General features: G+C 45.0%; 1 protein-coding gene and 1 long non-coding RNA gene across 2 annotated transcripts in view; one reads left to right on the forward strand and one right to left on the reverse strand.

The window, feature by feature from the left end:
- Nucleotides 1–491: 491 nt before the first annotated feature.
- LOC109548586 (uncharacterized) lies at nt 492–17,644 on the reverse strand. Its single transcript, XR_012332219.1, has 5 exons — nt 17,510–17,644; nt 16,900–17,079; nt 16,132–16,297; nt 1,326–1,424; nt 492–934 (listed from the first exon to the last, which is right to left on the reverse strand). It is a non-coding gene; the product is annotated as an uncharacterized lncRNA (long non-coding RNA).
- GASK1B (golgi associated kinase 1B) overlaps nt 17,075–19,020 on the forward strand; it is a 41,268-nt gene continuing 39,322 nt past the window's right edge. Inside the window, exon 1 of the mRNA XM_033857420.2 lies at nt 17,075–18,090. Coding sequence (XP_033713311.1) covers nt 17,181–18,090 — 910 coding nt within the window. The 5' untranslated portion in view covers nt 17,075–17,180. The remainder of the gene's footprint in view (nt 18,091–19,020) is intronic.

Raw genomic sequence — 19,020 nt, forward strand, 5'->3', positions numbered from 1 at the left:
GAAACTCTGCACATGGACTGCCAATCAAGGCTGCTTCAGAGTATCACAATGATTAAACTCCTCCAGACCAGACTCTGGTGTTTTATCTTTACTGAAATAATGTCAAACAGAAATGTTTCTGATAGTTCGTGATTTCAGACAATAAGAATTCTCAGTATGAAATCCATGGTCACCCCAAGAATTGGGCTGTTACTGCCTTTTATGGCTGCAGCTTGTATTGGGAGAATTACTGTTTTCTGATAAATTCTCACCTGGCTTTACTTACAGTTCTGATTCTGGATTGACGAATGGTAAGGAAGATATTTACTCTCTACATTCAAACCAACTTTTAGGTTTTTACTCTATATTATTATAACATACTATAGCTCAAAATCTTGATGCATACGTCATTCTCCCTTCCTGGGTTATCTTGGTCAAGACACCTAAGGAGTTTGTACCTCATGTTTTAAATTCATAATATAAGGAGGTTGAAAGAAGTCCTCACCAGTTGGTTTATATAAAATTTGACCTCTTTTATTTTTAAAGCTGAAATTACAATGCCTCCTGCAGTATGTTTACAAGACCTCAGCATCCAAGTTCCCGCAATTACGTCTGCCAGTCCCCAAAGGGGAAGCCTCCCAGGTGATCCCAGGGGCCCGTGTGACATTTTCATCTTCTTCTTTTCCTGTTCTAGTTTCCCTAGGTTACCAGCTACCAGCATCACAGTCGTCAGAAGACCTCTTGCTGCCGTGACTGATGAATGTGGCACCACCGCTGTGCTCATGATGCTGCAGCTCCTGAGGTGCTGGGCACCGTTAGTTCTAGAAGAAGCTCGGAGGAAGTCTCTCCTCACCGTGATGTCCTCTGGGCCTTGAAGTGGTTCTGCTCCTGCTGGGTCTCTCAGCAGAGCAGCTTCTGCCTTCTGGGCTTCATCACCTGCACGTGATTCTCAATGCTTCAAACAAAACAGAATCAAATAAACAAATCAACCAATAATAACAATAAACAAAGGATGTCAATATTCTCAGAGATGGAATTCATTCTACCTTACATGGTGACTGATCAAACCACAACACCTGACTTCAGTCTACAGGTCACTGCAACTTTGTCACAGACAAAGGACTTGTCTTAAGTATGTGTGGTCAAAGGGCTCATTTGTTGATTTTCTAAAAACGAGGTAATTTAAACTCTCCATCTTTGGAGACCAAAAACTTCTCCTAGTATCACATTTAATTAAAAGTTTTACTTGATTTTACTCATCAAAAATATAAAATCTCTTGAGTCCAGGGCTTAGCCATGATACCTGTCGTGTACATAATCTTTACCGTGCCCGCCTGTGAACGTACATGGCCTCTCCACTTGCTTGTTGGTGTGAACGTGTGGTTTTTCTTCAACAGCGTTTCCAGTTGATGGATTCACAGGGTAAGAGGGAGGCAACATGACACCTGTGGTGGGAGGACAGTGGGGCAAGGTCAGGGGTGTGCTGATGGGTACTCTGACAAGAGCTGGCAGGCGCTTGAGGGGGTAGAAACAAGTCAGGAGAGAAGGTCACTAGTAGGGCCCTAAAATGAAGACTTCTGGATGGAGGATAATGATACTAATGATAAATAATAATTATGGAGTGTTTACCATAGGCAGGGACTGCATGAAGACCCTTCTCTGCATTATTTTGTTCAGTTCTTAGACCAACTGGGAGCGTTACACGCTATTATTACCTCCATCTGATGGGTGACGAGGCTGAGCAAGGTTCAAAGGTTGATTTGCTCAGATCCACACGGCGCATCAGTGGTAGTGTTAGTTCTCAAGTCAAAATGTCTCTGATTTCAGTGATTTGGTTATTCATTTTTAATATACTTTCTAAAGTATTATGAGATCCATGCCTCATTCTGACCTCTGTGAAGATACCTGAAATGTGCATTCAAGTATCTGAAACAGGTAAAAAACTATAATGTATCTATACACCTTGACATGTATGTTCAAAAGCTCACGTCTTACGACCACCTCTGAGTTGGTCACTCTGGCCAAAAGTGTGGGGCACTCTGACCGGCCAGTCCTTGCTCATCCACTTCTCCTGTGTCTGTGAGTATGTCAGACGTAGCTGTACTCGAAACCTGGAGACTGTGATTAGAAGGGATATGAAAATACATTCTGAGAAGACAGCATAGTAGCTACCACGGTTCACGACATTGTTGCTGGTTCAAGCCTTTCTTCGATTCCATGCAACAAGAAAAGCCATTTTTTGTCTGAGCCAGTTGAGTTATTTCCTCTTATTTGCCACCAAGAGTCCTGATCTCATCTCTGTTTTTCTTCTTAGGTGCTTATCTCCCTGCAGCATGCTGTTTACCAGATCGCCCTAGTTGGAGGTGTGGGGATCCTCTTCCATTTCTCCCTATTCCTCCTCTCCCTTTATCCAGAAATGTGAGAATTATCCTCCATTTCTCCCTATCCCTCCCTCTCCATATCCAATCAGATATCCTATGGCAGTTCTAACTCTGAAATGTCTCTAAAACCAACCTCACTCTTCCATTCCTATGGTCCCAGCCATTGTTCACGCCTTCATCATCTTTTGTTTGATTTCCCCCTTGGTTAGTTTTCTTACTTCTAGTCTTGTTTCTTTGCACTCTGCCCACCATCCTTCTGTGAAAGTGAAATGATCATGTCACTTCCCTGAATACATTTTTCTCTTGGACCCATTGCCAAGAAGTTAAAAACTTCCTGGTGACACGTTTGGGACCCTTGTGAACACTTGCTGAGGATGACTCACATGGTCCTCGTGCCCAGGTCTCAGCATCAGCTCCTACCTATGTATCCTGCTACTTGGCTACTGTGTTATCTTGTTACCTGGGTCCTATTCCTTTCAGGCATTGCTGTCCTGGCCCTAAACTCTAATCTCATAATTTTATTGACTTTTATTGGCTCTTGGGATTCCTTGATATCCTGACTCCTTCTGTCTTTGGTACTTAACACGTTTCCAAACCTGATATTATCTATAAATGACTTAGGAAGCTTTTAATAAGCACATAGTTCCTTGACTCAACCCAGATACACTGCATCAAAAATATTTTTTGAAATGAACTCCTGGAGATACAGAGGCAGACAGTTTGTAGAAGTGGTCATTTGGCAGACACCAAGCTTGAGTGTGTTTGCTGTTGCCGGCTCTCGGGGTCCTCTGATGCCTCTTCTCTACACTGGCTGAGTTTCTTCCTTTACCTACTCCAGAGACTCCTGATTGGCTGACCTGCCTTGGAGTCCCCTCAGTTTACATCCTGGTCATCTCTGCTCTGGACCCTCATGCCATCAGCCAAGAATCAGTTATTTCAACCTCTGAGCTCTCCTATAGTTATGTAGTCCCTTCATAATTCCACATCCTTGGATTTATTCTGTCTATTCTTGCTTTATCATCCATACTTCAACCTCTAGTTCAAGTCTAAATCACTTTTACCATCTGCTTTGGCCATGTCTCCAACCATAAATTCTCCTCCTCATTTAGGGGCCCCAAATACTAGGTAGATAGGTAGATAGTTAGATAGATAGATAGATAGATAGGTAGACAGATAGTCACTAACCCTTTAAAATTATCATAAAGGTTCCAGTTAGTGGTGAGGTGCAGCTGATGGGAGAATGTATACATCTCTCTCAAACTCCATATTCAATAAAATTACATTGTTTGAAATTGAATATTTACACAGAAATCAGCAAATACTCAGAAAATCCTACTCCCCCCTCCAAGGGACTGGGAAACATTTCCCATCATACCACTATTTCCAGAGTTAGACCAAGCTGTGGGAGCCCTGTGCCAACCTGCAGTACCTAACACAACACTTGCAGGTAAGACATGTGTACCATGAAAGCACAGGCGGACTGAGCCTGGACAGGTGGGTGGTTAGTGTTCTCTAGATCTTGAAAAGTAGAAGAGCGAACTCCTTATATTGCTCCAATCTGTTCACCTCCTAGACGATCCCTCTCAGCTAATGGCAATTACGTTCACATGTCATTTAAGCAATCTGTACATCAAGTTCCTCGTCCATAAAATGGGGATGCTAGTAACATTTATATCATAGGGTTGTTCCGAGGATTACATGAGCTGTGATTGGCAAAGGGCTTAGAATAATGTCTGGAATAGTTGTGATGCCCTGAAATAGTATGTGAGTATTTAAATAATTGCTCAGAGTAAAACCTGTGGAGTCAGCCTTGCTCCGTTCATTCTCTCATATCCTAGATTCGAAACTCCAGGAAATCCTTTTACTTTGCCTTTTAAAATATACATCTGGATCTGACCTCATCTTACCACCTCTCCTGTGACTACCATGTATCAGGGCTCCATCGTCCCAATCAGAGCTATTTTGATTGTCTGCAGATCCACCCCCACCACAATCTGTTCCTGAAACAACAATCAGAGCGATGATTTTCAGTCATTTTTAGACCGCATCCACTTCTCAACTGAAAACCCTCCAGGGCTCTCTAATTCCCTAGGGTAAAAGCCAGTGTCTTTACAATGGCCTTGGCTTTGCTCTGAGCTCTCCCGGGACATGACACCGTCTCAGTCTATCCAGTCAGGCCGTCCTAGCCATCCTAGAATGGAGGGGCAGTAGGGAGTACAGTAGGATTGTTAAAACAAGAACAGGGGAGAAGGAAGATGGACACAGTGAAGCAGTGGGGGCAGGCAGGAAGGGCGGGGTTTAAGTTGTACAGAGAAAACAAGTAAGAGGTAGAGTAGAAGCAGGTCAGGAATTTTGTCCAAAGCAGATCAACTAAGAGCTTGATCTGTATCCAGTCTCTTGGAAATAGGCTTAGTATGAAGAAAGCAAGATAGCAGCCACAACTAGTACCTGCAGAGAACCTGGCAACCCTGAATGCCCCTGAGTCCTGGGTAGACATGGGTCAAGTGTGGTCTGGCTTTGTTGTGCAGTATCAGAGCTGGGGACCCTGTGCAAGTCTGGACAAAAAATATTTCCAAATCTGGTGGTATGTAGAATACACTCCACTAAGAATATTGACCTCCTCCTCTCCTAGGAATTGAATGTTCCTTGGGAACACTGGGATGGGTTTAGGATGAGGGCAAAGGTTAACACAGCAAAGAACAAAATCGTGGCAACCAAGGCACTTGGGAGAATCAACCTTGATCCAGCTCATGGATAATCTTCCTTTTCCTTGAGACAGAGAAAACATACACCAAGAACAAATATACTGTGTCATCTTTAAGGTCTCATCTTGATAAGGTCGGGATTATAAACCAAACAAGCAGATAATCAAAAAGAAAACAAATATAAAAACATTGCACTAAGGAAAAGATCCCGCAACAAAACCTACTGGGATTTCAGCACAGAATCAGGATGGGATCCTGTCTGTTTTCTTACAGACCAGCCTCATCTTCTGCCTTTTCTCCTCTTCTGGTACCGATCTCTGTCTATTGATCCTGTTCTGGTCTGTACATGTACCTTTTAGGCTTTGTGTCTCATCCATGAGCTTGCTGTTAGCTGCCAGTACCTAAGAGTCAATACCTCTATGATGACTTGGATGTGGCTTGTCCACTGGCTACTTGCTTTGCTTAGATCCCTATGCTTTAGGTCCCTGATGGTACAGTAGGCTCTAGTGTTGTAATCTTTCCGCTGCTGCCTCTTTGTCCCCTGCATCCACCCCATCCTGGTTTTCTCCAGACCACATCCTTGGGTTAACCCAGGTTACCCTCAGAGATACACCCACAGAGGTAGACTCTGTGCAAACACCTCAGGACAGGATAGAAAATTCCATCATAGCACATCCAGGTACCAGATAAAAGATTCTGGAGTGCTGACAAGGTCAAAGCTTGGTCTTGGAAAATTTGTTCCAACTGAGGATTTAGGACTTGGTGATCAATCATTTCTACTCAGCAGCTGAGGCTGCTGGTTCCCCACAGAGTTCTCGTAGCCAGTGTGCCCTCCCGCAGCCGCTCAGAGTAGAGGAGCTCAAGCTTAGAACTACTACAGCTTCCTCCAGAGAACTGCCCTCGCCTTTGGCTGAGAGGAGCTGCCCCTCGCAGAGAGGCTTGGGGCCTTACTCTCCCCTCCCCCATCAGCCCACCTAGATTAGATTTCAAATCTCACGTTTTGTGTAGGTGGAGTTGGGGGGAATGATGCTTCCACCACATAATCACCAGGTAATGTGGTTATGAGTCTGTGACTTTGTGCTGATCGTGTGCTGTCAATTAAAATGATCCTTCTTCCGACCTATAAATAAAATCTACCTTGTGACTTGGAGTTTTTTGGTCAATTCAAGCATTAATAACTTTCTGTAACTCTGATTAGGGAATTATTTCCAGATGAGAGCTCTGATACATCTTCTTGGACAAGCTGTCAAACCCACACTTCATCAAAGGTGCCTCACCCCTGTGATGACTTGCATCTTTTGGAGGTAATAGAGCTTTAGACTTATAAAAGAGAGGTAGGAGGTGATGTGTGAGTTCCTCTCATCAAACTGCATTGATGTGAAGCTCTAGAGAGAGGTATTGGATTCTGTTTCCATGGCAACTGCTTCACTGCTCAAGGGGAAAAATAGGACAGCAATTGAAGTCTGTATTAATAGCAGCTCTAAATATAATCAGTAATGTGTTGAAATCAAGTGAAAGGACCACAAAAAAGCAATAGGTAAAACTTACAACCATGCAGGGTGGGGTTGAAAAATGAGGTGTTGTACAAATATTATTGCAACTACAATATGCTTTAAGAATTACAGGAATGGGGGCTTCCCTGGTGGCACGGTGGTTAAGAATCCGCCTGCCGATGCAGGAGACACGGTTTTGAACCCTGGTCCGGGAAGATCCCACATGCCGCGGAGCAACTAAGCCTGTGCGCCACAACTATGGAGCCTGCGCTCTAGAGCCCGCGAGCCACACCTACTGAGTCCACGTGCCACAACTACTGAACCTATGTGCCACAACTACTGAAGCCCACATGCCTAGAGCCTGTGCTCCACAACAAGAGAAGCCACTGCGATGAGAAGCCCGTGTATGGCAAGGAAGAGTAGCCCCCACTCGTTGCAACTGGAGAAAGCACGCACGCAGCAACGAAGACCCAACGCAGCCAAAAATAAAATAAATTCAAAAGACTAGACTTAAAAAAAAAGAGAATTACAGGAATGGTTGGTGACAAATATAGTTTTGAGGAGAATCAACTATTATTTTATTTGCCCATTCATTCAGGTGGATGAATCTGAAGCTGTAGAATCCTGATCGTATGTCAGCCACGAGTAGGATCTGAAGGCACAGAGGTATGTCAGGACTCTCTCTCTCTTACAGGCTCTCATGGTTTTATGGGGACAATAGAAAAAAACCTACTGTGATTATAACGATGCTTTACTCGTCTACCCAACACCATTCTAAGCGTTTCCCACCGTGTAGCAGTCAGGAGGTTAGGGATTGTATGGGATTAATATCACACGCAGCTCCAGGGATAATTCAAAGTCATTTACTATAGTTATTGGTTCAGCAGTTCCTGACCTCCGGTTCGCAGCCCCTGGTGGACCCCATGGAGCACCTGGCCTGACCTCCGGTTCGCAGCCCCTGGTGGACCCCATGGAGCACCTGGCCCTTACCTTTGACCCCGACAATGGGTGCTGCTTCCTGCCCTTCTTCAGGCCTGCTCTGCACACTCACGGCCCAAGGTTGCCCAGCCACGTGCCCAGCCGTGTGAGGGAAAGGCAAAGGCAGACTTGGGGTCACCGTCTGTGACGATCCTCTCTCCTCAAACCCAGCGCCTCTGGCTTCGCGGACCCCACATGTGTCTCGGCCCGTGAGACCCCTGCCTTCTTCTCGGGCCCTTGTTGCCCTGGCCACAAGTTGGAAGATGCCCACGGGAGACTTCTGAGGTGACGCGAGTCCCCTGCGTGTATCCCTTTCTAGGGATTCCAGCTGCTGCAAACCATTTGTGCTGGCTCTCCAAGGCCTTCAAAGGATTGCTTATATGTGTTTACAACTTTTAAAGTTATTTTTGGTAGAAGATTTCATTCAGTATAAGCTACACTGTTGGGCCCAGGGCTCAAAATTGTATCCATTGAGTTTTAATTTCTATTTTCATTTCTAAATGTTACTTTAAAATTTCTTTTAAATATGTGCTCAATCATTTTGAATCCCCTCTTATTGCATGCTCACTTTGTTGTCCCTTAAACATTATTTATATAGTAGATACTAAATTTATCTTTGGTTTCTAATTCTAAAATTTCTCTTTTTTTTGAATATTGGTGATTTCTGATAGTCATCTCATATAAACTGATATTCTTTTGTGGAAAATTTAAATTTGAGAATTGTTTCTTTTAGAGAACTTGCAAACAGTGGTTATATGTTTTTCCTTATTTGTCCTGAGTCTAGGTTTAAAGTACGAAGGTCTTTGAGAGTAACGGCCTCTGACACAATGCTGAAGCAGAAGTTACACATTTTATTCTTGAACTGTGTTCTCTGTGGAAAACTTAGAAAAGTGATAAAATGTTTAGTGATGAACTTAGATTCACTAAGCTTCTCAGACAGTTAAAAGCTTCAGCTGTTGAAGTTCCATACTCATCTTTTAAATGTTTTAAAATTTATTTAAAAATTAATATATTTTAGAGGGAAAGTTATTCACCTGTTAGCTAAAATTCGACTAATTTTAAAGGATTTTCTGTTTCTTAAAGAAAAGGACAATGTCTTTTTTTCCAAGGTCCAATAAGTGAAAATAAGCTTTGGTTTGGTTTGAAACTTACGACAGATTGGTAGTTGAATTCTTCATCAAGCTAAAATGAATAATCTATAAAACTAATCAAAGTCTCGTTCTGCCACTTGGCAGATGGCAAATTTGGCCTGATTAGAATTGTCGTATTTGAGGCTGTGTGTAGGAGGGATCTGCTTAACTGTGTTGAGACCAGACAGGATGGGAAGAATTTGGGTCTGAAACCAGACGTTATGTCTGGGAAGGTCCTAAGGTGGTGGCTGGGGAAGTGGGTGGAGAACAGACAGAGCTGAAAGCTCTTGGGGAGCCTGGCCTGGAAGATGGGATCCCAAACTCCCCTTGACGGCGAGATCCTAGAAGAAGGTCAACCCTCTTCTCCACAGCTACATCCAAAGGAACTCGACAGTGCCTGTCACAAAGTACTTGCTGCAAGGATATTTTAAATGAAAAAAGCAAAAAGACTAATGTAGGAGTCTAAAGATACGGCAACAGACACCTCAGGCTCTGATAACCCCTTACAAGTGTCTGCATAGGGGGGAGAAACCTGCCTGGAGAAGGACTGTTTAAAACCATCCAACAACTCGGTGACTCCTCCCGTGAGCTGTGAGCAAAAGGCGGTGTCAACTCTGAATCTCTTTCTGGCCATGATAAGTAAACATTTCTAAGGTCTATTTTTCCCCACCACAGTGTCCTGGTAATGACTGAGTTAACTTCTTTTTGGTGTGCTAAGGGCTTTTATTTATTAATTCATCTAATCCTCACACCAACCCTATGAGGTGTTACTATTAAGAAAAGTAAAACGAATATTAGAGTTTTATACTTCTGTCATCAGTCATTATTGTTCTGGTAATATTGTTCTGGAGGTCTAACCAGCTGGAAGATGTCAAATCACCCGAGGGGAAGTCCTTCCCGGTGTGATCCACACCGTAATACCTTGTATGACAAACGCCCCGTGATGTCAATTACATTGCTAAAGATCTCCTGACTGTAGCCTCCCAGCGGTTACCAGAGACTAATTTTAAATAAAGGCAAAAATCACTGAAGGTTTGAATCCAAAGTAGCCAGCAGAATGTACCTGATTATCTTTTTTTTTTTTGCGGTACACGGGCCTCTCACTGTTGCGGCCTCTCCCGTTGCGCAGCACAGGCTCCGGACGCGCAGGCTCAGCGGCTATGGCTCACGGGCCCAGCCGCTCCACGGCATGTGGGATCTTCCCAGACCGGGACACGAACCCGTGTCCCCTGCATCGGCTGGCGGACTCTCAACCACTGCGCCACCAGGGAAGCCCACCTGATTATCTTTTAAGTCCTTTGCTAAGTATAGAAGGAAATAGTGATTCAAATTCTGGATAATTTGCTGGATTAGTAATTCAGTAAGATTGATGACTGGTTCTTGAACCTGAAACTAAGGGTTGATCAATGTTTTACCCACTGGTGTTTTCTTATGGTCTCCTGAGAGAGTGCTCAGTCTTCCGTGTCATCCTTGCAAGAAAAAGAGCAGGTGAATAAGCCATGACCTCTGTGGATCGAGCACTGTGCTAAGTGCTTTACGTACATATAACATAGAATTCAATTGTTAGAACAACACTTGAACTAGATACAATAACCCCAGTTTTTCAGATGAGGAAATTGAACAAAATGAACTTTCTTGGTCTCTTAGTCCAGGCTAATCAGTCTATGGTAATAAGAAATTACCATAGACTGGGTGGTTAAAACAACAAACTATTATCACATGCATAGATCATCTAATTATCTAGAAGTGAAATGACATCTGTTGCTTCCAATATGTGTCAACTTGACTGTCATATATTTTACCTGTTTCCTATACTATGCTGTGTTTCTGGAAACATTGCTCAGTTTCTGGGCATGTGGTGGGACCATCCTAACACAAACACAACTTTAAATAAACGGAACCAACATTCCTAGGGAGATGAGGCTAAAGGGATTGTTGTGGGAGATTTCTACACCGGGAAAAGGCGAGGTTACTCTTCACCAGATATAACAGTAGACAGAGGGGAGGAGACCCAATGCAGTGAAAGGCCAGCCTGTGCATCCCCTGGAAATAGGCCTATTGGTGCTCTCTTGGTCGCACGTGAGAGATGGACCTAGGACACTCAGTGTCGCTTCATAGATGGGTGAGTCTAGCTTTTTTTTTTTTTTTTTTTTTTGCGGGCCTCTCACTGCTGTGGCCTCTCCCGTTGCGGAGCACAGGCTCTGGACGCGCAGGCTCAGCGGCCATGGCTCACGGGCCCAGCCGCTCCGCGGCATGTGGGATCTTCCCGGACCGGGGCACGAACCCGTGTCCCCTGCATCGGCAGGCGGACTCTCAACCACTGCACCACCAGGGAAGCCCGGCAAGTCTAGCTTTGAGAAGACATGGGGTTTTCTTTGAAAGTACTTCTATTTAGACTAGGTGTGGTGGCATGGGTCAATAGGAGAAATGTCCTTAGCAGTGTGTCATCAGTGTCAGATAAAAGTGCACGTATCTCTACAACACGTAACACAAAACGTGTAACTTCTTTATAAGGTTTTAAAGACAGATCTAAGCACTACTGAAGGAACCACCAACTTCTTGGTACCAATTAAACCCCTTTGTAACAAAATTTCAAAGCTTATCAGGCTAAGAGAGTTTCAGAAGCAGGTCAGGCCAGCTTGGTCCCGCCCAGGCCTGCTGTTAGGATGGGTAGCAAGAGTACTAGCAAATTCCTCATGACAAGCAGGTCAGAGGTCAGACCCAAGAACCGAGGCTAAGGCCAGGCTTATGATTCTAAGAGAGCTGTGGGTCCTATAGGTCAGGAGGATGGTGGGCAAGTGTTAGGGACCCTGGGGGCAGGTCTGGACAGCACAGACCAGGGATAGAGTATCCATCTGTGGGTCTATAGCCTACGTAACAAGTCTGGGTCAACCACAGCAAGGAAAAGCTTATACTTAGGTCTTCACTGACTGGAGCCCTTACGTAATCCTCTGGTGGGTGAGCTTGTTCCCACGGTAGCAGCAAACAGTACACCTGACAGACATGGGGAAAGGAGAGTCCTTCCTACTGTCGGCCCTGGTCCTGGACTTCTCCCAGGTTGAAGGAGAAACAGCCTTTCCACACGTGGGTCTTTCCCTTGGAAGAACTGAAGGATTTAAAGATTATTTCCCTGACAGTAAAACCTAACGCGTGTCACTTGACTGTGAAAAGCTGTTAATTTGCCTCTGAAACTAGCCAGTTAACCTTTAGAAGAGTGAATCATAACCCTGCACACTGGACATTTTTCACACTATGGATTTCTGGGCCGCTCCTCACAGCAATTAAAGGAGAACCTCTGGGGAGCTGGATGGGACCTAGGCATCTATTCTTCAAAGTTTCAGTGATTTCGTTGTTCTTCAAGTTTTTAATTTAATTCTTGAATGACGAAAGTATCAGGACCTCTTCATTGTAAATAAAAAAGATGTGAAACATTGTTACTCTCTCACTCCCTTTCTGTATGGGGGTATAACGGCTATATCCACAATATAAAGAATATAAATGAATATTTGTTAAATAAATATTTGTTAAATAAAATAAAAATAAAATAAATAAAAATAAATAAAAAAATATTTGTTAAATAAATATTTGTTTACCCACCACCTCTTTCAGTTTTATTAAAGGATAAGATATATACGGAAAAGTGCACAAATAGTAAATGGATAGCCAAGGAATTATTCCCAAATAAATATCATCTAGGTCAAGAAATAGAACATTAGGGAGTTCCCTGGTGGTCCAGTGATTACACTAACGAACGTAGTAAGGTAGATAGCTAGTGGGAAGCAGCCGCATGGCACAGGGATATCGGCTCGGTGCTCTGTGACAGCCTGGAGGGGTGGGATAGGGAGGGTGGGAGGGAGGGAGACGCAAGAGGGAAGACATATGGGAACATATGTATATGTATAACTGATTCACTTTGTTATAAAGCAGAAACTAACACACCACTGTAAAGCAATTATATCCCAATAGAGATGTTAAAAAAAAAAAAAAAAAGACTCAGCTCTTTCACTGCAGGGGCCCAGGTTCAATCCCTGGTCAGGGAACTAAGATCCACAAGGTGCATGGCATGGCCAAAAAAAAAAAAGAAAGAAAAAGAAATGGAACATTGCCACAAACCCATGTTACTTCTCCATAAAGATATAAAAAATTCCCGGTTATTTAATGGGCCACACCATTGTCTTATCGTCTACCTTTACACTTTGTTTTGCTCATAGATCTATTTTTTAATGGAGAGAGAATACTTTAGGTATGAGGTAATATTATCATATCAGTCTCTCTGAGCTAATAATATTCAGAGCAGTAACAAGTATTTTGAGTGCTCCATGCGTCCTCACGTGGTGTATGTGAATATCATATCGTGACAACAAATTTTCAAACCGTGACTCACTGAAGGAATTCAGGCTTATTTTTCTAAAACTGAATGGAACTTCGCTCTGGAGCCCCATGATACCTGACAGGAGAAAATACCTTTCTGTTCAGTTTCAGCTGTGACCTTGAGCAACAGATGGGAATGGTTGCACATTCCAAAGTGTGATGTGAGATCCCTGTGCCTGGGAAGGCGGCTGCTGTCTTGGGGAGCCTGAGGTTGCTGAGGCAGATGATGTGACTGTGTCTGTTGGACCATTTGTGGGCGATACACACAGGCCCAAGTGAGAAAGCCAGCCTGCTGGTTATTTCAAATGCTTTCCAAGAAAAGGGCCTGAAGAAACAAGGTGATCTCCGCAGAATAGTGGGCTGCCAGATTCCAAGGGGCTGAGCAGACATCGACAGCCAGCCAGAGAGGCCACGATCTTCAAAGTGACTACACCTTCCCCCCTAGAGCGGACGCGCAGGCCCAGTGGCCATGGCTCACGGGCACAGCCGCTCTGCGGCATGTGGGATCCTCCCGGACCGGGGCACGAACCCGTGTCCCCTGCATCGGCAGGCGGACTCTCAACCACTGCGCCACCAGGGAAGCCCTTGGCCATACTTTTTTGAGGAACAGCAAGCTGCCCGAGAGGGGAAATGCTGTAAACATAAAAGAAATGTGAACATCGCGACTACTACATAGAATCTAACTGTTGATTCGCTTATGTGCGTGTATGTGTGTGTCTGCGGCTCAAACGATGGAGAAATTTTAAAAAGTCGGACTACAGAAATTATGCCTGAAATTTTATCCAAAGGAGTTGAAAAGGGCTACTAGTGCCCAGAGTGGGTTTGAATAGGCAGTGGGAAGAATGATTCAAATTGTTTTCTATCTGCCGAGCCCTGTTTATCCAGTGTATTTGTAATATCAATATATTAGCTACACCCATGATTCCATGAGCTCGTTCCTAATTCTACCAGAGACCTTCCCCTTCGGCAGTGGTGACTCCCTGTCAGATGCCAGGGCTGGGAGAAGGGCCCCCAAGCAGTTCAGTGAGGTGTCAGGGGGCGAGAGGAGGAGTCCACCAAGCTTACTAAGCCAGACAACTCTTATCTACTTCCTAAGCATTTCGCCGCTAAAGAAACCTCTGGAAACAGCTAGCAGAGTTTTCTGCTTAGTAGAACCTGGCCTCTGCCAAAGGCTTACTTTTACTTTTTAAAGACTTCAGGTCAGTTATTCTTCTGAATACTGAAAATAGCAAGATAGTTTTACAAACTGGCTTGGTTATCGTTTCCTTTCAAAAAGTTAATATTTACTATCTAGAAGATAATTCTGGGCTCATGGAAGTGTGCTTTAAGAGTATTGCTACCATATGATCCAGCAATCCCACTCCTGGGCATATATCCGGAGGAAATCATGGTTTGAAAGGATACATGCACCCCAATGTTCATTGCAGTGCTGTTTACAAGAGCCAGGACATGGAAGCAACCGAAATGTCCATCAACAGCGAATGAATAAAGAAGATGTGGTACATATTTACAATGGAATACTACTCAGCCATAAAAGAGAATGAAATGATGCCATTTGCAGCAACATGGATGGACCTAGAGATGATCACACTAAGTGAAGTAAGTCAGAAAGAGGAAGACAAATATCATATGATATCACTTATGTGTGGAATCTAAAAAAAAAAATGATACAAATGAACTTATTTGCAAAACGGACTCACGGACTTAGAGAATGAATTTATGGTTACCAGGGAGGAAGGTGGTAGGGAGGGATAGATTGGGAGTTTGGAATTAACATATACACACTACGATATATAAAACAGACAACCAACAAGGACCTACTGTATAGCCCAGGGAACTCTACTCAATATTCTGTAATAACCTAAATGGGAAAAGAATTTGAAAAAGAATAGATACATGTATATACATAACAATCACTTTGCTGTATACCTGAAACTAACACAACATTGTTAATCGTCTATTCTCCAATATAAAATAAAATTAAACAAAGAGTATTGGAGAGCAAAGGAAATCAATTTGATGCTCAAGTTCTCATGCAGTTTAGCCAGAATCTATGGGTGCTTCTAGGAAGCATGGTCTGAGTCTGAGAGCTACAGGAACAGTTCTAGTATAATTTCTGGTATTTGATCACTTGGAAGTTTATCCTTTCCTTCTACACGTATTCCAATGCCTTGATCTTTTCCGCATTGTTAAATATAGTCTTTTTACAATTACACACCATTCTCTAATTCCCACTCCCTGCCCCCACGCCCCCATAACAACCTTCTTTTCCTGTGGGGAAAACATTCCCTGGCCCCTGCCTGCCTGCGTGCCTTCTAGACTCTATTTGCTGTAGAAGCAAAAACAATAAGTCTAAGTGAGACCCGGAGGTCATCAACCCCTGCCTTTGTGCCCGGACATGCAAGCCACCTAAAGCAATCACTAACCTGTTTTTAAAAGAAACCTCCAATCAGGGAGAATCCACAACTTCTTTTTGTGAACTGTTGCACCGGGCAACGGCACACTATAAACGTCTCTTCCCACCGATGTGTACTCTTATCGGCCTGTTCTTTTTTCTCCCTCATTTGCATTAACCCTTTCTTGCCTTTTTCTGAACTTCTGGGCCTTCTCTTCTCAGAAGCGGTGGGAGGCCAGTGTTACTCTGGACACAGCCAGGATGGAAAGGTAAGTCCCTGGCAACGTTGCTGCTCTAATCCCCGGTGGCTGGGATGGACAGAGAGGTGAATGCCTTCACCTCATGAGGTGTTTATTTCACTGCTGCTAAGCGAACACTCTCTAATGCTTTTTAACACCAAAAAGACTGACACTTCTGAGTCTGTTTCCATGCAGGACACTAGAGGGCTCCCAGGAGTTAAAAATAAGTGGAAAAATACGGCATTTGCTTTTTTTTTTCCCCAGAATTTAAAATTAAAGTTTATTTTTTACAATATTAAAAAAAAAGAAACCCTTACACATCTTAAAAGTGGGTTGTCAGCAGCCAGTGAACAAGTACCCGTTTTGCTTTGCAATCAGGAGTTTTCAAGGGAGCTTTGAAAGCAGAGCTGAAATATTTGAAATGTGGAACACTCTTGACCATGAAATATGTTCTACTTACATGCCTCAGCCTTTAATAGTTCTTTGCATTAGAGTCAGGGATTGCATTCTTCCTGGGGCCAAGCACGGGGCCAGCTGTGTAAGTAAGGTTGCTTTTTACCAGTTCTTCTTTTTAATAATGTGAAAAAGTAGAGCTAGAGGGCTTTTGGTTCTCTTCTTTCAGCTGACTTTGGTGAAAAGAAAAGGAATAAAGAACAGTTAGATGTGTGTTTTGTGTTTACGTGTGTGTGTGTTTCTGTGTGTGTGTGTGTGTGTGTGTGACTGAATAAACGTAATTGCTTCCGAGATACATGGGCATGTATGCCTTTGTATTATGAGAACCCTTAAAGTAAGATAATGGAATATATTATGAAGAAAAGACTGTACCATACGATTAAGAGAATATGTTTCTGAATTTGAATGTTAATACTTGGTGCTTCCGTCCAACTAGTTAAAGCAGGACTTTTAAAAATAAATAGAAGGTAGCTACAGATTTCTAAAACCTGTGGTTACTTTTCTTAAATTATTTCTGAATTTCAAAACGAAAAGCCTGGATTTGTCCAATTTTAATGCTTTTCCTTCAGGATCAAATTAAATGACTCTAGCTACAAGTTATAAAATAGTCTTGGATTTTGGTGGTTGGTTTTCACTAATTGAAACTGAATATCAAATCTATACATCTATCTTGTTTCTACTTTTTTTTTTAACCTCACTTAAAAAATCATTTCGTGGTGATAGTGATGAAAGGAAAAGGTTCCGCGTTTTTCTTTCCTCTTGTGGAGGAACTGACCGAGTTTGAGACTGTGACTCAGTTCGCTCTGTTTCCATTCATTCCCAGGAACTAGCCAGACTTCTCCTCGGGGAGGCTGTCGGGGTTTAGAAGGTCTGTTGTGGCCAGTGTCAGAAGCCTGCCCGGCTCCATCACCGGCCCTTAACTTCCTCCTCGATCCACTGGAGACCACGTAGACACCTGAGTGGAGGCGACAGCTGCGTTCAGCAAACCATGCATCATGCCAGAAGGAGCCAACGGCAGACTTTAAACTCTGTGCAGCATGTGGACGAAGCTCAGAAATGAGCTGTCCGGACAAGCCAGGGCAACTCATAAACTGGTTCCTCTCCTCCCTGTGCGTCCCGAGGGTGCGGAAACTCTGGAGCAGCCGGCGCCCCAGGACCAGGAGGAACCTCCTGCTGGGTACGGCCTGCGCCATCTACCTGGGCTTCCTGGTGAGCCAGGTGGGGCGCGCCTCTGCCCCGCACGGAGGGCGCGCGCGCAAGGGGCCGCACTGGAGCCGGGCCACCGCCGAGGCCCCCTTCCCTGAGATACCCCTGGATGGCACGCTGGCCCCTCCCGAGTCCCAGGGCAATGGGACCACGCTGCAGCCCAACGTGGTGTACATCACCTTGCGCTCCAAGCGCAGCAAGCCCGCCAGCATCCGTGGCACCGTGAAACCCAAGCGCAGGAAGAAGTATGCGGTGGCTTCTCAGGCCCCGGGACCCGGGACTTTGGTCGGACCGTCCCTTCGGGCTCAGGAAGCTGCAAGGGCAGCTGATGCTGAAGTGCCCGGGCACGTCCGGGGAGGAAACCTGGCCAAGGCTGGGGAGCGACCCTGGGGGTGGCTGCAGGGTGTGGGAGCGCAAGGTGGGGACGCAGATGTGCAGCTGCCCCGGGCCGAGGGAAGCAACATCAGGATCTACAGCGAGAGCGCCCCGTCGTGGCTGAGCGGAGAAGACATCGGCCGGATGCGCCTGCTGGCCGACGGCACGGTGGCGGGTCTCCAGCCGGCCTGGCCCAGGAGCAGAGCGCGCCTGCTGGTGTTGCAGGGGACCGGCCGGCCCGCGGGGCCCGCCTGCGGCCCCAGCCCCTGCGGGCTGCTCAAGCAGCCTCTGGACATGAGCGAGGTGTTTGCCTTCCACCTGGACAGGATCCTGGGACTCAACCGGACCCTGCCTTCTGTGAGCAGGAAATCCGAGTTCATCCAAGGTAACCGTTTCCCGGGCTTCTTGTTTGCAGCTGTTGCATTGGGCTTGATTTTCTCTTTTCCCTCAGCCTCTTTTTCTAAATGATTTTCTCCACCCGCCTTTCCCATTTGGACAGCAGCAGCACGTCTTTCCATACGCTTGGCATCCTCGATTTTCTCAGCTTTGGGAGGACGCGAGAGTGCGCGGGCGATGCTGTGCTGCACACGCGAGAGAAGCCCCCCGTGCAATCTGTGCTCTCCGTTTCCCTCGCCGCGCTTCCCGAAGGCTTATTACACCTGATGGAAGCCAGTGGCAACTGTGTGATCAGGAGAGAGAGCCGGGGTGGAGGCAGAGAGCTTGCTGACAGTCAGGCATGTTAGTAACTGGGTTTGTATGGAAGTAAGTAGAATCCTGCGCACTGGAAGTTTTTAAAAATAAAGGCAAAGAGGGTTATTTTTCTTCGGCAGATGGAATCTTTTTAAGAGGCCCAGAGCCAGACCATGTTAGATTCAACCCCTTCATCTTTCACGATGGACGTGACCGCTTTAGTTTACAAAGAAAATGAGGCCAAAAGAGGTGATTTGTTCAGTGTATATACCGACCAGCCACGTGGTTTCTCCAAGTCCATGACTATGGTTTCTTGAGCCTGAGTGCCGAGAGATGCCGTCAGGTGACAAACATCGTGGCAGGTTCCGGGGTGTGCAGCCTGCCGATTCAGCTGCAGGCGTCAGGGCTGGCGTGTGACAGTGCTCATGCCACAGAAAGGATTTTCTCTGACTCCTAAGGCTATTCCAGCGTTCCAACACAAAGTAGCGTGGGTCCTTGGCTGTGTTTGAAAGCAGAGTGATTCCAGAAGTTGCCACTCTGAACCCAGGCTGGTCCAAGAGGCTAAAATGGACCCCAAAGAGATTATAAGCTCAAAGGCTATTTCCTTACAAAACATAGCATTTCA

Source organism: Tursiops truncatus, chromosome 5 (assembly GCF_011762595.2).
Source record: "Tursiops truncatus isolate mTurTru1 chromosome 5, mTurTru1.mat.Y, whole genome shotgun sequence".
In the NCBI taxonomy this organism is placed as follows: domain Eukaryota; kingdom Metazoa; phylum Chordata; class Mammalia; order Artiodactyla; family Delphinidae; genus Tursiops; species Tursiops truncatus.